Source organism: Schistocerca serialis, chromosome 7 (assembly GCF_023864345.2).
Source record: "Schistocerca serialis cubense isolate TAMUIC-IGC-003099 chromosome 7, iqSchSeri2.2, whole genome shotgun sequence".
Classification (NCBI taxonomy): Eukaryota; Metazoa; Arthropoda; class Insecta; order Orthoptera; family Acrididae; genus Schistocerca; species Schistocerca serialis.
In genome coordinates, this window is record NC_064644.1 from 26,167,731 (window position 1) to 26,186,783 (window position 19,053).

Below are 19,053 nucleotides of genomic sequence, written 5' to 3' on the forward strand. Positions count from 1 at the left end.
TAGCTGAGCATTGCTGATTCATTACCTTGTTTAAAAAATAATATACCTCGTCCTAAATCTTGACCAGAATGCCATGTCGACGCCCGCCGACTCCTCATACACAACTGCACTGGGCTGCTACTACCGACAGACTGCACTGCTCACAGACTGCCCACTGACAGACTGCTCGCAACTGTACTGCACGACTACTACTGACAGAGTGCTGCTCGCAACACTCGCGCGGTCAAGCGCAGACTAACTACGATAAATGGCTCTCTGGTCAAAGATTTTATCATGCCTCACCATCGCTGCTACGTTACATATGTGTTTCAACAGATTGAACAACATCGGGGAGAGGCTATAACCACTGCTTCCCTTTCACGTCCCTCGACTCTTATAACTGCCATCGTGTTAGTATTTTGCAGCTGTGACTTTCCTTAAGATTTCCTTAGTGATAATGCACCACCCTTTGTCCGCTCAAAACTCTGTTTCGGGAATGCGACATCTCACATGACCGCCGTTCCTTGTTAGCCACAGCCAACTTTTCGCTGAACGGGTGTACCGCAGTCTCATACCACTCTCTCATTGTTTTCATTCTCAGATGAAAATGAAATGGAATAGATCTATACCACAGCTAAATGTGGTCTTCAATAGCGATCGATAAAACAACCCCAGAAGGTTTGAAGTTTGCGTACACTCTTAGTTCCTCTCTGTCCGACATGTGGTGTGTAAACGACCTCCTACTGTAGCAAGTTACCCAATCCAGAAGAATTACACGAGCTAGGAGCTGTATTGATTTTGGACAATGGAGAAAGGTGAGGCGTGCTGCCAGGTTAAATGTGGGTAACGTTGTTCTTATCAAGAGTTTTCGAGCCCAAGGCCAGGGGTATAAAACGATTTAGAGTAAGTGCACGCCAAGATTGGTGGCGCCTTGCAAAAGACTTAATCTATCTAACTAGTCAAGTCTTACATCGCTTAGCCTTAAATACTATTTAAGGTTAAAGCCTACAGCCTTCTGTCTCAAAACAAATATTTACAGCAGTTGTATTTAATTCATGGGTCTCCAGCCGCTTTAAAATTAAAGAAATTTTCTGTCGATAGTCAAGCTTAGAATTTGCGCTGTAATGTTTGGACCACTAAATGAAGTGCCGTGTTTGGAGTGTAACTGACAGCCGCTCATTCTGGCCCCCTTCCACAATTCCTGGTACTTGTCTTGTCCTACGGGCTTAGCCGGGCGTCTCACAAACCGATCTTCCTCAAGGTCGGTTTCTACCAGTTTCTTCACAATATACAATCAAATAAATTAAAAGAAATTTTAAACCTGGAACACACGCAGGACAAATGAATTAACTTGTGAAGCTAAGCAACAAAATAGGCCTTAAGGTTTCAGATTTGCACTGTGACACAAGGACAGGAACACCAGACACCTAAAACAGTGTCCACAACGACCATCACCTACATTTGCTGAAACAACAGATCAAACTAACTTCGCAAGCCAAGCTTTCACAGGCATACCTCCATGCACAAATGTCGGAAGCAAATGTTCAAAAACTTGCTCACCAAAATATCTTCCACCCTATGATGACCGGGGTTGAACAAGTTGGGCCCGGCGTGTTTACATAGCCATTTCACCGATGTTTTCAATCACTGCTTGCGGCGATCGTGCCACTGACGAGCAGTCGACATCCAAGTCTCGCACATCTCCGCCGAACACCTTTGGAGCATGGTATCATGATGATGTAAATCAGATTTAAAGCAGTCACCATTACAAATAAATACGTATGTGCGATTAATATTGCCTTTTAATTTTAACAAGTTTGAATATCGCTAATATCTCCAGTTATGATCATAGAAATAACGTTGTAGTGTGCTGGCGACGACCCGATAGGCAAACCTGCTTTCTCTAGACTTTAAGAAGCCATAAAGTCGAGAGGCTCATTACTTTGCACCAAAGTGATATCTGCCGAAGTAGTACCAACCACACTTTTCCTGAGATAATCATATAACGTGTTGCTAATGTTACCACTAAAAATTAAAGTTAACCACTCCCTCGCTTCATCAGTATTGTTACGACGAGGACTCAGGGGAGAATGCCCACTATTGCCTGGAATGTTTGCTCTAGCATTGGTGTCGTTGCTACGACATTTAAAGTATATACACTGATGGGGGAAAAAAACAGCAACACCGAAAAATAATGTATAGGAATGAAATTTCGGGAATACCATGCCGAAGTAACATGTCTGATTAACAATGCAAGATCACAGGTGAGTGAAAGAGCGAGATAACCTACTGCAAATGTGAAAGGCTGGTATATTAATAACCAGTGTAAACGCCACAATGTTGAATGCAAGCATGCAAATATGCATGCATTGAGCTCCATATGTGCCGAGTTTCAGTTTGTGCACTAGAGATCCACGACTGTTGCGCTTGATTGGTCATTACAGGGATGACATCTGCATCTACATTTACATGATTATTCTGCAATTCACATTTAAGTGCTTCGCAGAGGGTTCATCGAACTACAATCATACTATTTACCATTTCACTCCCGAACAGCGCGCGGGAAAAATGAACACCTAAGCTTTTCTGTTCGAGCTCTGATTTCTCTTATTTTATTTTGATGATCATTCCTACCCATGTAGGTTGGGCTCAACAAAATATTTTCGCATTCGGAAGAGAAAGTTGGTGACTGAAATTTCGCAAATAGATCTCGCCTCAACGAAAATCGTCTTTGCTTTAATGACTTCCATCCCAACTCGCGTATCATATCTTCCACACTCTCTCCCCTATTACGTGGTAATACAAAACGAGCTACCCTTTTTTACACCCTTTCGATGTCCTCCGTCAGTCCCACCTGGTAAGGATCCCACACCGCGCTGCAATATTCTAACAGAGGACGAACGAGTGGAGTGTGTCTCTTTAGTGGACTTGTTGCATCTTCTAAGTGTCCTGCCAATAAAACGCAACCTTTGGTTCGCCTTCCCCACAATATTATCTAGGTGGTCTTTCCAACTGAAGTTGTTCGTAATTTTAACACCCAGGTACTTAGTTGAATTAACAGCCTTGAGAATTGTACTATTTATCGAGTAATCGAATTCCAACGGATTTCTTTTGGAACTCATGTGGATCACCTCACACTTTTCGTTATTTAGCGTCAACTGCCACCTGCCGCACCATACAGCAATCATTTCTAAATCGCTTTGCAACTGATACCGGTCTTCGGATGACCTTACTAGACGGTAAATTGCAGCATCATCTGCGAACAACCTAAGAGAACTGCTCAGATTGTCAGCCAGGTCATTTATATAGATCAGGAACAGCAGAGGTCCCAGGACGCTTCTCTTGGGAACACCTGATATCGCTTCAGTTTTACTCGATGATTTTCCGTCTATTACTACGAACTGTGACCTTCCCGACAGGAAATCACGAAACCAGTCGCACAACTGAGACGATACCCCATAGGCCCGCAGCTTGATTAGAAGTCGCTTGTGAGGAACGGTGTCAAAAGCTTTCCGGAAATCTAGAAATACGGAATCAACTTGAGATCCCCTGTCGATAGCGGCCATTACTTCGTGCGAATAAAGAAGTAGCTGCGTTGCAAAAGAACGATGTTTTCTGAAACCATGCTGTTTACGTATCAATCGGTCGTTCCCTTCGAGGTGATTCATAATGTTTGAATACAGCATATGCTCCAAAACCCTACTGCAAACCGACGTCAACGATATAGGTCTGTAGTTCGATGGATTACTCCTTCTTAAACACTGGTGCGACCTGCGCAATTTCCCAATCTGTAGGTACAGATCTATCGGTGAGCGAGCGGTTGTATATGATTGCTAAGTAGGCAGCTATTGTATCAGCGTAATCTGGAAGGACACTGGAGTTGTCGTCCGATTATGTCCAACATGTGCTCGATTGGAGACAGACCCGATGATCGAGGGGGAAGCCAGTATCTCGACACTCTGAAGAGCATGATGGGCTACAATAGCGGTATGCAGGTGAGCGTTATCCTGTTGGAAAACACTGCCTGTAATGCTGTTTCACCGTTGACATCACAACGGATTGAATCGACAGAGTGAGGTACAAATGTTCAGTTAGGATGCAATCTGATAACCGCGAAAGCCATGAAGCTGTCCTACGAAATCGCACCCAGGTCCATAACCTCAGGTCTAAGTCCAGGGTGTGTAGCACCAGGTGTTAGTCCACTATGTCTAGCATGCAGACAGGTTGGTTGCAGTCCGTCAACCTTCCTCTTCTAACAGACACACGGCCATCACTGGCAACGAGTCAGAAGTACCATCCATGGGAAAACGCAACAGACCTCCACCTTGCCCTCCAATAAGCTCTCGCTTGACACCACTGAAGTCGCAAATGGCGGTGGTCGGGGGCCAGTGAAATTCACGCTACCAGGGCGTCTGGCTCGCAGCTCTTCTTGAAGTAACTGATCTGTAACAGTTCGGTGTTTCACTGTGGCATTTCTGCTGCAGATGCAGTAACATGCGCCAGAGCCGTACGCCGAACACGATGGTCTTTCCTCTCGGTAGAGCCACGTGGCCTTCCGGAGCGCAGTCTTCTTGTGACCGTACATTCTCGTGAACACCGCTGCCAGCATTCGTGTACAACATGTACAATGGCTACATTCCTACCAAGTCTCTCTGCAGTATCGTCGAAGGAACGTCGAGCTCCTGGTAGACCTATCACTCGACTTCGCTCAAACGCAGTTCAAATGGTTCAAATGGCTCTGAGCGCTATGGGACTCAACATCTTAGGTCATAAGTCCCCTAGAACTTAGAACTACTTAAACCTAACTAACCTAAGGACATCACACACACCCATGCCCGAGGCAGGATTCGAACCTGCGACCGTAGCAGTCCCGCGGTTCCGGACTGCAGCGCCAGAACCGCACGGCCACCGCGGCCGGCTCAAACACAGTAAGGTGTTGATAACGGCGTCTTTGTTGCCTTACAGACTTACTTGACTAACATCAACTCAAGTCAACACGTCCGTTCTGAAAGGTACCTAACGGTCACGAACATTACAGCATCTATTTAAAGCAAACCAAATTTGCATTTTCATAGAAGCGGTTCTAGCGCCACTCTTCCGCGGCAGGCGTGAAATTTTGACGGACATCGTCTTTCAGATATAGAAACACTCCTACCAGCTTTTGTTTAGGCCCTACAACTTCTTCTTCGTTTTGCGATTTTTTCTCCGTGAGAGTAGAACACCAAAGGCTGCAGTTCTGTAACGCTGCCGAATTTCAGTAAATGCATACGCTGATGACATTAGAACACTTTCAGCAGATGCAGATGATCCATTAATGCTGAGATGTAAAGTAGAAGCTTTGAACAAGTAAGAGGAGCGGTTTTTAACAGGGACAAATCCGCCACCTTACGAGCTAAGTGCGGGATGCCACCACTTCTACCACAGCTGTAACAGATAGAGTTTGTCTATGCACCCGAAATACTAAAGCAGACTGCATCAGCTGGTGGTGAACCATACGGTAAGAAAATGTTCTGGAAGTACACTTCCAGACTAACACAACACCGACCACAGTCGGAGTAACTGGTTTACGAAATCCGTACATTATTTTAGCATCATATGCATAAAGGTCAACAATCGCATCCTGAAAGTAAGAACAATGTCCGTCACAAGATCTTTCATGCTTCACTGTAGACATCCAGATACATCACCCCCACACATGGAATGCTCCGGATCCCCCTTTCTATATCACAGGCAATACTAAATAGATGCTAGTAATATGTCGAAGACAATGTGCGCCTGTCCATGGCAAACTTGTACAGAATATTCTTCGAATTGCCTCCCGTGCATGTAAGGCTTATCGTCCATCATAGAACGATCAGGCCACGTGTGTGGTTTAATGCGAGTCAAACCATTCTTAGTATCAACGTTAGGTCGCAATTGTATAACACTGTCAATGACAAAATGATGACACGAGAGAAACTATTTCGAATCGGAATGCCACCAGATACATGTTAGGTAATGTGAGGACGACAAAATGCCCAACAACGCCGTTTAATGTACGCTAATAGAAACAAAAGTGCTCATGGGTCCAGGAGAGGTTGTCCACACATAATGCCCACTGCACCTTCACAAATAACACGAAAAAATTTGTTACGACCGGATCGGCACTTCTATCGAGCTACAAAACAAAATAGCTATGTGTGGTATGTGGTTCACGCTGTATTTCCATTCTTACGGATTAAACTCCAGTGGCAACGCTAGTATTTAAATCAGCAACAATGTTTATTAAAACCAAGTTGCTGCATAAATATAAACAAGTTTTCTGAAATTATCTAGCTTCCTCTACCAGTAAAGCAGAATGAGGTTCCCGTACAAGAAGTTTTCTGTTCTTCGAAAAGGGTACTAGACACATCAAAAATGTGTTGCATCACGTCGGTTCCCGGAAGTCCTGAAGATAGACCTTGACTGTGTACATTGTGTCACAGACACAGTCCCTTTGACTGTTCAGAGATGTCACGAAACCCGCCCAAAAATGTAAACAACCATGCATGAGCAGTGCCTATTAGACGGAGGGAGTCCGACAGCCGATCAGTTTCAGTTATTCCACGAGGAATGAGGTAGACAACTCGTGTTGTCTGTAGTTCAAACACGCCTAGACTGTCAATGCTTTGTGCCAGGAAGAGCTCTCAACAAGGGAAGTGTCCAGGTGTCTCGGAATGAACCAAAGCGATGTCGTTCGGACATGGAGGAGATACAGAGAGACAGGAACTGTGACAGGCATCGCTCAGCCCCCCGGAGGGCTTCTGCTGAAGTGGATGACCGCTACCTATGGACAATGGATCGGAGGAACGCTGAAAGCAACGCCACCATGTTGAATAATGCTTTTCGTGCAGCCACATGACGTCGTGTTACGACTCAGACTGTGCGCAATAGGCTGCATGATACGCAACTTCACTACCAACGTCCATGGCGAGGTCCATCTTTGCAATCACGACACCAAGCAACACTGCACAGGTTGTCCAACAACATGACGAATGGACCACTCAACATTGGCATCACGTCCTCTTCACCGACAAACGTCAAAGTCGTGCTTAGTCTCAACCCGGTCTGGCTGAACGCCTTAGACACACTATACAGCGAGTGCAGCAAGGTACAGGTTCCCTGCTGTTTCGGAATGGCATTATGTGGGGCCGACGTACGCCGCTGGTGGTCATGGAATGCGCCGTAACGGCTGTATGATAAGTGAATACCATCCTCCGGCCGATTGTGCAACCGTATCGGCAGCATATTGGCGAGGCATTCATCTTCATGGACGACAATTCGCGCCCCCATCGTGCATATCTTGTGAATGAGTTCCTTCAGGATAACGACATCACTCGACTAGAGTGACCAGCATGTTCTCTAGAGACAAACACTATCGAACATGCCTGGGATATGAAACGTAATGACAGTTTAAAATTGTGTGCCGGAACGAGACTCGAACTCGGGACCTTTGTCTTTCGCGGGTAAGTGCTCTACCACTTTCCCGTGAAAGCCAAAGGTCCCGAGTTAGAGTCTCCGTCCGGCACACAGTTTTAATCTGTCAGGAAGTTTGATATCAGCGCACACTCCGGTGCAGAGCGAAAATCTCATTACGCCTGAGATAGACTGAAAAGGGCTGTTTATGGACGACTTGATCCACCCACGACTCTGAAGGATCTATGCCGAATCACAGTTGAGAAGTGGGACAATCTGGATCAACAGTGCCTTGCTGAACTTGTGGATAGTATGCCATGACGAATACAGTAATGAATCAATGCAAGAGGACGTGCTACTGGGCATTAGAGGTACCGCTGTGAACATGAATCTGGACTACCACATATGAAGGTCTCTCTGTATGGTGGTACAACATGCAATGTTCATGAGCAATAAAAATAGCTGAAATGATGTTTATGTTGATCCCCATTCCAATTTTCTGTACCGGTTCCGGAGCTCTCGGAACCGAGGTGATGTAACACATTTTTGATGTAAAGACTTCGTGATTTGTGTTTTTTGTTCAAAGTGTTATAAGTGTATTTCTAATTTCTCGAAAAGGGATGCTATTAGAGTTTTTCTCTGAAGAAGTGTTTTCATTCCTGATGTGTTGCGGGGTGTTATGATTTTTCGCCCACATGGTGACCTTTATTAGTTCTTAAAGACGAGATCTATTTAGTTAACACTCCACGAAGAGTTTGTTTTATTGGTTTACATGTTCATTTGTTCTTCAGGCACAATATCATCCTCCACCAACACGACGTTTCAGTTTGCAGAATCAACGGTAATGCACCCGAAACGATCGTTACACGAAGCTATTCAGTTTTGAGAATACTTTTCCTAAGCTTAACAACACTCATTTAAGTGCGACGAAACATTATTAAACATTTATCACCTTAATTACTTTTGAATACATTGTGGGAGGGAACAGTGATCAATGTGTTACAATATTTACTACCCAAAACAGTCTTGATCACGATTTATTTATAACGGTGACCGGTTCCGACGATTACTGTGGTCATCTTCAGACCAATGAGTAGTGATTTACCACCAAAAGGAGGTTCTTACTCATTGGTCTGAGGATGACCACAGAAGTGGTCGAAACCGGTCACCGTAATGAATAAATTGTGATCAAGATTGTTGTTGACAGTAAAAAATGTTTCAGCTTGCCTATACCGCAGCAATTTCGGGAAATATGCCCGCAATGATTATCGGGAACAACACAAGGTAAAGTACGCGATTTGGTAGTACTTCTGTGGTCTGGAGAAGAGCAAGGTCTTATCTCAGCAATCTCTGTCTACACTGTTCACTGTTTGCATGCTAATCTTCCGTAATGTGACTAAACTGTAGCCGTCGGCTCACATTGGGCATCTCCCACGACTGTTGGAGAGCTCGTATGAGAAAATCGCATGTTATGTTTCGCATGGCTGGTGTGTTCTCGTTGGCATGGAAGAGATCATAATGTTAGATTCGCTTCGCTACGTTTGAGAGCAAAAGAGAATGATAAGGTATTGGACAGTAGTTTTGTGGATAACTATGCCGACCATCCTTCGCAATGGATGTGAACTGCGCTTTTTTTCCAGCTGGGAGGCACAGTGTTTTGTTCAAGGCATCTACGGTATATTACGACCTTGCGATTGGCTAATTGTGCCCTACGTCACATATGCCGTCTGAAGGAATACATCTGACACGGGACCTCGGTGCTGTTTTAGCTATCCGAGCTGTTCCTCAGCGGTACTGACATTAACATGTATTTCACTTAGTTTCCCAGCATTTCTGGTAGATAACAGAGTAATGAGGCTAGCGTATGTAGATTTGGCACGCTCTCGTCTACTGACTTCATAACGGACCTTTTTCCAGGGTTCTCCAGCCACCATGGGCCTGCTCCTGGAGGACGGCAGCACGGAGGTCCTGCTGGGCCTGGCTCTGCTGCTACTGGTCGTCTACCGCCACGTGACAGCGCAGTTCGACTACTGGGCGCGCCGGGGAGTCCCCTACCTGAAGCCGGAGCCCTTCTTCGGCAACATGCGCGACTTCGTGCTCATGCGCAAGTCCTACGCCGAAGTGTTCGGCCGCCTCTACAACGACAGCGATCCGCACCCCGTCGTCGGCTTCTTCTTCCAGGCGAAGCCGGCTCTGCTCGTCAGAGACCCCGAGATGGTTAAACTGGTCCTCATCAAGGACTTCGCGCACTTCCCCAGCCGCTATCAGGTTCGTTGAACAAAACATTTTTGCGATTACATGACGCGACCCTCAAATACTTGTACTTTAGTTTTTTCTTTGAGTCATCGGTCTTCTGACTAGTTTGATGGGGCCTGCCACAAATCCGTCTCCTGTGCCAGCCGCTTCATCTCACAGCAGCACTTGCAACCTACGTAATCAACTATTTGCTGGATGTATTCCAATCTTTCCCAAAGGAAGCAGATGTTGACAGATGTGAGAATTACCGAACTATCAATTTAATAAGTCACAGCTGCAAAATACTAACACGAATTCTTCACAGACGAATGAAAAACATGATAGAAGCCCACCTCGGGGAGGATCAGTTTGGATTCCGTAGAAATGTTGGAATACGTGAGGCAACACTAGCACTACGACTTATCTTAGAAGATAGATTAAGGAAAGACAACCTACGTTTCTAGCATTTGTAGACTTACAGAAAGCTTTTGACAATGTTGATTGGAGTACTCTCTTTCAAATTCTGAAGGTGGCAGTGGTAAAATACAGGGAGCGAAAGGCTATTTACAATTTGTACAGAAACCAGATGGCAGTTACAAGAGTCGAGGGGTATGGAAGGGAAGCAGTGGTTGGGAAAGGAGTGAGACAGGGTTGTAGCCTATCCTAGATGTTATTCATTCTGTATATTGAACGAGCAATAAAGGAAACAAAAGAAAAATTCGGACTAGGTATTAAAATCCATGGAGAAGAAATAAAAACTTTGTGGTTTGCCGATGACATTGTAATTCTGTCAGAGACCAAAGGACGTGGAAGAGCAGTTGAACGGAATGGACAGTGTCTTGATAGGAGGGTATAAGATGAACATCAACAAAAGCAAAACGAGGATAATGGAATGTAGTCGAATTAAGTCGAGTGATGCTGCGGGAATTAGATTAGGAAATGAGACACTTAAAGTAGTAAAGGAGTTTTGCTATTTGGGGAGCAAAATAACTGATGATGGTCGAAGTAGAGAGGATATAAAATGTAGACTGGCAATGGCAAGGAAAGCATTTCTGAAGAAGAAAAATTTGTTAACATCGAGTATAGATTTAGGTGTCAGGTAGTCATTCCTGAAAGTATTTTTATGGAGTGTAGCCATGTATGGAAGTGAAACGTGGACGATAAATAGTTTAGACAAGAAGAGACTAGAAGCTTTCGAAATGTGGTGCTACAGAAGAATGCTGAAGATTAAATGGGTAGATCACATAACTAATAAGGAGGTATTGAATAGAATTGGGGAGAAGAGGAGCTTGTGGCACAACTTGACTAGAAGAAGGGGTCGGTTGTTTGGACATGTTCTGAGACATCGCGGGATTACCAGTTTAGTATTGGAGGGCACCGTGGAGGGTACAAATCGTAGAGGGAGACCAAGAGATGAATACACCAAGCAGATTCAGAAGGATGTAGGCTGCAGTAGGTACTGGGAGATGAAGAAGCTTGCACAGGATAGAGTAGCATGGAGAGGTGCAACAAACAAGTCTCAGGACTGAAGACCACAACAACAACGACAACATTCCAATCTCTGTCTTCCTCTGCAGCTTTTGCCCTCTACAGTTCCCTCTAGTAACATGGAAGACATTCCCTCATGCACTACCACATCTCCTATCAATATGTCCTTTCTCCTTGTCAGTGTTTTCTAAATATTCCTTTCATCTCCAACTCTGGGCAAAACATCCTCATTTCTTACCCTGTCGGTCCTCCTAATTTCCAACCTTCGTCTACAGCACCATATTTCAAATGCACAGTCCATGTTTCATTGCCATACAATGCTGTACTCCAAACATACATTCTCATAAATTTCTTTCTCAAACAAAGACCTACGTTTCATACTAATAGGCTTGTCTTGGGCAGGAATGATATTTGCCAGTGCTCGTCTGCTTTTGATGTCCTCCTTGCTCCGCCTGCCATTGGTTATTTTGCTGCCTATGTAGCAGAATTCATTAACTTCATCTATTTCGTGACAATCAAACCTAAAGTTAAGTTTCTCGCAATTCTCATTTCTGCAACTTCTCATTACTTTTGTCTTCCTTCAATTTACTCTTAGTCTGAATTCTGCACTCAGTAGACTGTTCATTCCATTCAGCAGATCATGTAATTTTTCTTCACTTTTACTCAGTGTAGATATGAGCGAATCTTATCATTGATATCTTCTCACCATGAATTTTAATTCAGCTCCAGTACCTTTCTTTTATTTCCATCATTGATTCTTCGCTCTACATATTGTACAGTAGGGGCAAAGGACGAAATCCTTGTCTTACACCCTTGTCTACTTGATAGTGAGGTCTGACACATTATTTCACCCGCCAGAGATACTCCGGGTAGCCCTCATGACAAAATAAAGATATGGTAAGGAACATTAGCTTCTGGACATCTCACAAATAAGTGCACGTAAAAGTTTCACGGTAAAAAGATTACCCAAATTTGTGAGTGGAGTTAGACATACAGGGTGTTTATATATGAATGATACGGTTTTAAAAATTAATAAGATACCGTTTTATTACTTTATATGGCCAAACTTTACAGCACAAGCAGTAGCTACTGCGCTACTCACTTGTCATGGTTGCTGTACAGGCGTAGCGTTTCTTTTTTTTTTTTTTTTTTCAAGATGGTGTCGCAGAAGGGAAAGGCTTTCTGTGAGTTTCATTTTGCTATGGCCAAATCTGTGGTTGCTGTGCAGCGTGAGTTCCGTGCATGCTTTAAGAAAGACCAACCACACAAGAATACTGCAGGTAGGTGGTGTCGAAAGCGAGTAGAAACCGAATGCTTATGTAAGTGGAAGAGTCCTGGTCGATCTCGTGTGTCTGAGGCAATCGTCGAAAGAGTGTGCCTGGTGTTTCGCCAAAGTACACACAAGTGACTTAGTAAAGCAAGCAGAGAATTGTTCGCGTCAAAGACTACGGCTTTTAAGGTGTTGCGTAAGGGCTAAGTTTTAATCTGTACAAAGTGGGATTAGTGCAGACCTGTATACAGGCAGACAAACTGAAACTCCAGTTATATGTGGATGACGCTGGTTTTGTAAAAAAAAAAAAAAAGACATCTTCTGTGATGAAGCCATTTTCCACGTAGGTGGTAAGGTGAAAACAACGCTGTCCGTGTCTGGGAATGCGAGAAACCCTATGGGCTGATAGAGCATTGGCGTCACTCTCCAAAAGTAAACATCTTCTGTGCGGTGTCACGCGAGAATGTGTACTGCCCATTTTTCTTCAAACTGTCACGGGTAACTCGTTTCAGGAAGTGTGGGAAACCTAGTTCTTACCCCAGCTGAACACCAGTTATTAGGATTACATTTGGATACTGGACAGTGTTCCGCCACATTTTCACGCGAATGTACGAGAGCTTCTTAAGCATTTTCTCCGCCAAAGCATGACTGCACTTGCTGTAACAGCATAGATCAGCCTTCTCCCCTAGCTACCTCGTTTTCCGGATTTAACGCCTTGCCATTTCATTCTGCCAATGCCCGCAACCCTCTAGGATGTGTGTGAGCGGATAAAGCATGCAATACCGAGGACATGCTACACCCAGTGTGAGAAGAATTAGACTACTGGGTAGATGCGTGTCGTGTGATCTGGGTAACCATCAGGGTGTGGGTAATGCATCAGAAACTCCAACAGTTGCTGCTGTTTATGCTGCAAGCTTTGCCAATATAAAGTAGTAAATCGGTCTATTACTAATTATCAAATTAATTTGTAAATACTCCGCATAAGAAAAAGTCTTGAACAGGTGTTATGAACATCAACAAAAGTAAACAAAAATGTTCAAATGTGTGTGAAATATTATGGGACTTAACTGCTAAGGTCATCAGTCCCTAATCTTACACACCACTTAACCTAAATTATCCTAAGGACAAACACACACACCCATGCCCGAGAGAGGGCTCGAACCTCTGCCGGTACTTGCCGCACAGCCCATGACTGCAGCGCCCTAGACCGCTCGGCTAATCCCGCGCGGCAACAAAGTAAAACAAAATATAATGGAAAGTAGTCACAATAAATAAGGAGATACTGATATAACTAGGTGAACAAATGGCTCACAAAAGGTAGCAGATAAGGTTTGCTATTTGTGAAGAAAAATAGATGACGGTGGCCGAAATAGTGGGATATAAAATGTAGACAGGCAATACCAAGAAATCTGCTCCTAAAAAGAGAGATATTAGTTGACTTCTAACACGAGTTCACGTGTTTGGAACTCTCTTCTAAAGGTATGTGTATCGATTGTAGCATTTTACAGGAGTGAAATGCTGGCCATAATTATCTGAGACAATAAGAGAACAGACGCTTTTCAAATGTGCTGCTAAAGAAAATGCAGGCGATTAGATGGGAAAATCGGATAACGAATGAGGATACTAAACCGAAATTTAAATAAATCGGTATGCATCCGACAGAAGCAAGTAAATAATGGTTCCAGTTCATTTACCCCATCCGAATCTTTTAAGAAATCTACAATGAAATCTCCACAACTACAAACTGTTGCTTCTTGTCTGACAGGTAACTCAATAATGCATTTCATGGAGGGGACCTATTGGCTGTTACAGTTACGACAGAAGTATTCTGCAGTAACAACTCACAACCGCATGGTTCTACGTTCTGATCCACAAAAACACCATATGGCACAACTTTGAAATATACACTACTGGCTATTAAAATTGCTACACCACGAAGATGACGTGCTACACACGCGAAATTTAACCGACAGGAAGAAGATGCTGTGATACGCAAATGATTAGCTCTTCAGAGCATTCACACAAGGTTGGCGCCGGTGGCGACACCTACAACGTGCTGACATGAGGAAAGTTTCCAACCGAATTCTCATACACAAGCATCAGTTGACCGGCGTTGCCTGGTGAAACGTTGTTGTGATGCCTCGTATAATGAGGAAAAATGCGTACCATCACGTTTCCGACTTTGATAAAGGTCGGATTGTAGCATATCGCGATTGCGGTTTATTGTATTGCTACACTGCTGCTCGCGTTGGTCGAGATCCAATGACTGTTAGCAGAACAGGGTATCGGTGGGTTCAGGAGGGTAATACGGAACGCCGTGCTGGATCCCAGCGGCCTAGCAGTCGGGATGACAGGCATCTTATCCGCATGGCTGTAACAGATCGTGCAGCCACGTCTCGATCCCTGAATCAACAGATGGGGACGTTTGCAAGACAACAACCATCTGCACGAACAGTTCGACGACGTTTGCAGCAGCATGGACTATCAGCTCGGAAACCATGGCTGCGGCTACCCTTGACGCTGCATCACAGACAGGAGTGCCTTCGATGGTATACTCAACGACGAACCTGGGTGCACGAATGCCAAAACGTAATTTTTTCGGAGGAATCCAGGTTCTGTTTACAGCATCATGATGGTCGCGTCCGTGTTTGGCGACCTAGCGGTGAACGCACGTTGGAAGCGTGTATTCCACATCGCCATATTGGCGTATCATCCGGCGTGATGGTATGGGGTGCCATTGGTGACACGTCTCGGACACCTCTTGTTCGCATTGACGGCACTTTGAACAGTGAACGTTACATTTCAGTTTCAGTACATTTCAAGACCTTGCTACTTTTCAGAGCCATAGCAAATCTGAATGGTCGCCTGCGTCTGCCATTCATGCATTTCTCCATCATGTAATGGAAAAATTATTTCTTACAATATTTTTCTTTAGTGTCCAATTTTTAAGTATGTTGCAAGCCCTGCATTTTCCATGATAACTGTGCACAAAAGTTATGCTATTCTACACACCTGGAAATGGAAAAAAGAACACATTGACACCGGTGTGTCAGACCCACCATACTTGCTCCGGACACTGCGAGAGGGCTGTACAAGCACTGATCACACGCACGGCACAGCGGACACACCAGGAACCGCGGTGTTGGCCGTCGAATGGCGCTAGGTGCGCAGCATTTGTGCACCGCCGCCGTCAGTGTCAGCCAGTTTGCCGTGGCATACGGAGCTCCATCGCAGTCTTTAACACTGGTAGCATGCCGCGACAGCGTGGACGTGAACCGTATGTGCAGTTGACGGACTTTGAGCGAGGGCGTATAGTGGGCATGCGGGAGGCCGGGTGGACGTACCGCCGAATTGCTCAACACGTGGGGCGTGAGGTCTCCACAGTACATCGATGTTGTCGCCAGTGGTCGGCGGAAGGTGCACGTGCCCGTCGACCTGGGACCGGACCGCAGCGACGCACGGATGCACGCCAAGACCGTAGGATCCTACGCAGTGCCGTAGGGGACCGCACCGCCACTTCCCAGCAAATTAGGGACACTGTTGCTCCTGGGGTATCGGCGAGGACCATTCGCAACCGTCTGCATGAAGCTGGGCTACTGTCCCGCACACCGTTAGGCCGTCTTCCGCTCACGCCCCAACATCGTGCAGCCCGCCTCCAGTGGTGTCGCGACAGGCGTGAATGGAGGGACGAATGGAGACGTGTCGTCTTCAGCGATGAGAGTCGCTTCTGCCTTGGTGCCAATGATTGTCGTATGCGTGTTTGGCGCCGTGCAGGTGAGCGCCACAATCAGGACTGCATACGACCGAGGCACACAGGGCCAACACCCGGCATCATGGTGTGGGGAGCGATCTCCTACACTGGCCGTACACCACTGGTGATCGTCGAGGGGACACTGAATAGTGCACGGTACATCCAAATCGTCATCGAACCCATCGTTCTACCATTCCTAGACCGGCAAGGGAACTTGCTGTTCCAACAGGACAACGCACGTCCGCATGTATCCCGTGCCACCCAACGTGCTCTAGAAGGTGTAAGTCAACTACCCTGGCCAGCAAGATCTCCGGATCTGTCCCCCATTGAGCATGTTTGGGACTGGATGAAGCGTCGTCTCACGCGGTCTGCACGTCCAGCACGAACGCTGGTCCAACTGAGGCGCCAGGTGGAAATGGCATGGCAAGCCGTTCCACAGGACTACATCCAGCATCTCTACGATCGTCTCCATGGGAGAATAGCAGCCTGCATTGCTGTGAAAGGTGGATATACACTGTACTAGTGCCGACATTGTGCATGCTCTGTTGCCTGTGTCTATGTGCCTGTGGTTCTGTCAGTGTGATCATGTGATTTATCTGACCCCAGGAATGTGTCAATAAAGTTTCCCCTTCCTGGGACAATGAATTCACGGTGTTCTTATTTCAATTTCCAGGAGTGTATAATACTCGATATTCTACTTCTCCATCGGAGAGGCACAGAACAAATATTACCTTGGGTGTTGGTCCTTTCGCTTATGTATGGGGGCCGGAAAATACACTCTAAGACAAAAAAATAAAGATTCACCATGAAGTAATTATACGAATGGGATGGAAATCTGTGGACGTGACTTACACCTACACACAAACGCATGATTACAATTTCAGAAGAATCGGATGATATATTCTAGATAAGGAGCGTGACTAACGAGGAAGCCATTATTGTGTTGGTCCACCTCTGGCATTTTTGGAAGCAATTAATTGGCTTGGTATTGACCGGCAGAGATGTTGGATGTTCTCCTGAGGTATGTCATGCCAAATTGTGACCAATATGAAGATTTAGGTCGTCAGAATCCCGGAATGGATGGAGGGCCCTCCCTATAAGAATCCAAACTTTCGAATGTTCTCAACTAAGGAGAGATCGGGCAATCTTGCTGACCAAGGTAGACACGGCGTTCAGGGTGAAATTTCACTGACTGAAGTAGAATGGTCTTCAGTGATGCGTCCCGCATGGAACTAGTCCCTGATGGGCATGGACGACGTGTCAGGAAACGGCCCAGACAGCGGTAGAATAGTAATCTGACTGTCACCCGCCATACGGCCTGACAGCCACGAGTGATGGTCTAGGCTACCATTTATTTTCATAGCAGGACTACTATGGTTATTACCCGCAGCACCCTTACCGCCCAGCGCTACGTTACAGGTATTCTACGCCTAGTTTTGTTGTATATGATATTGGATTTTGGTGAACCACTCTTTCATTTTGTAGCTCATGGCACATGTATGTATTCGCGCATATTCACCAAATTTATTGATAGCCACCTTTCGTTTGAGAGATTCCTAACAGGTTTTTGTGTCCATGCGAGTAAAGTTCGTGGTATTGCCAGGGATGTTTCGTTGGAGGGAGAATTGGACCAGGATCAACTCAGCCTCGTGTTGAGAACAGAAGAGATACTGCATGAACTGTAGCGATCCCAAGGCCTGCAAAAGACGATTATGGCTGGAAGAGCTATAATCTGACACCACGCCCCTATATACCCCATCCATACGACGCCATGGGCTTCGGATGACACAGCAGACAGCTGATGCCAATTGGTCCGTGTGTAACCAGATTGGCAGAACTTTTCTTTGCTTTCCAAGGGTTTCTTCAAATGGGCTAATAATCTAAAATAAAACATTCACAGGAACCTCGTGAGAGACTCAGCTTGCCCTTTTCTCGTGTTATACCCCGCAAACAGTGAATGAAAGGCAACAGACAGATTCCCTAAACATCGATTTTAAGAAAGCTTTCGACACGGTGCCTGACTGTAGACTGTTAACGAAGTTGTGAGCGTAGGGAGTAGATATGGGAGTAGAACACACTATGACTGATGACGGTATCGCGTACTAAAAGGTGTTGTCGTTGAGTGACTATATGAGGATATGTCATGAATGAGACAAAATTTGTAGTTGGTGTGGTGACGGGCAACTTGCTCTAAATGAAGAAAAATTTACGTTAATGCATATGAGTAGCAAAAATCTTCCTGCAGTGTTGAAAACAGCTTTAGTAGTGTGTTGCTTGACACAGTCACGTCGATATCTGGATTTAACTTCGCAAACAGATGTGAAATAGTATACGCACTTAAAGAGAGCAGTAGGGAAGGCGAAAGGTCAATTTCGGTTTACAGGGAGATTTTTGGAAACTGTGAAAAATCATAAACAGAGACTGCATATTGGATGCTAGTGCAACGCAGTCTTGAATACAGCTCGAGTGCGTCGAACGGGAATTTCTAGAGGGTAGACGACATTCTCTTCGCCAAACACTATTGAGAAAATTTAAGGAACAAGCATTTCAAGTTGTCTGCAGAACGATTCTACTGTCGGCAATGTACATTTGGTGTAAAGTCCACAAAGATAACAGTAATTTGTGGTATTATATAACATACGTCTCCATGAATGGTTTTCCAAGTTTTTGTCTGACTCTGACAGCGACCACGCACGATCTGACGGACCCAATGCTGCGCGCCCGCTGAGCCACACTACCAGGAGCTCGGCCACAGCGATATAGGATGGCCGGCGGCAGCCTCTCTGCCCACTTGCGCTTGGAGCCTCTTGGCTCACAGACGCTACGCTGATGCTGCCTAGAAGCCTTATGAATGTTGACACTGATAGCTGGACTCTATTTCTTGCTGCATACATTG

General features: G+C 45.3%; 1 protein-coding gene across 1 annotated transcript in view; it reads left to right on the forward strand.

Moving 5' to 3' along the window:
* Positions 1 to 19,053, forward strand: part of LOC126412722 (cytochrome P450 6a2-like) — a 107,378-nt gene that overhangs the window by 49,178 nt on the left and 39,147 nt on the right. The window contains exon 2 of the mRNA XM_050082446.1: positions 9,331 to 9,681. Coding sequence (XP_049938403.1) covers positions 9,346 to 9,681 — 336 coding nt within the window. The 5' untranslated portion in view covers positions 9,331 to 9,345. The remainder of the gene's footprint in view (positions 1 to 9,330; positions 9,682 to 19,053) is intronic.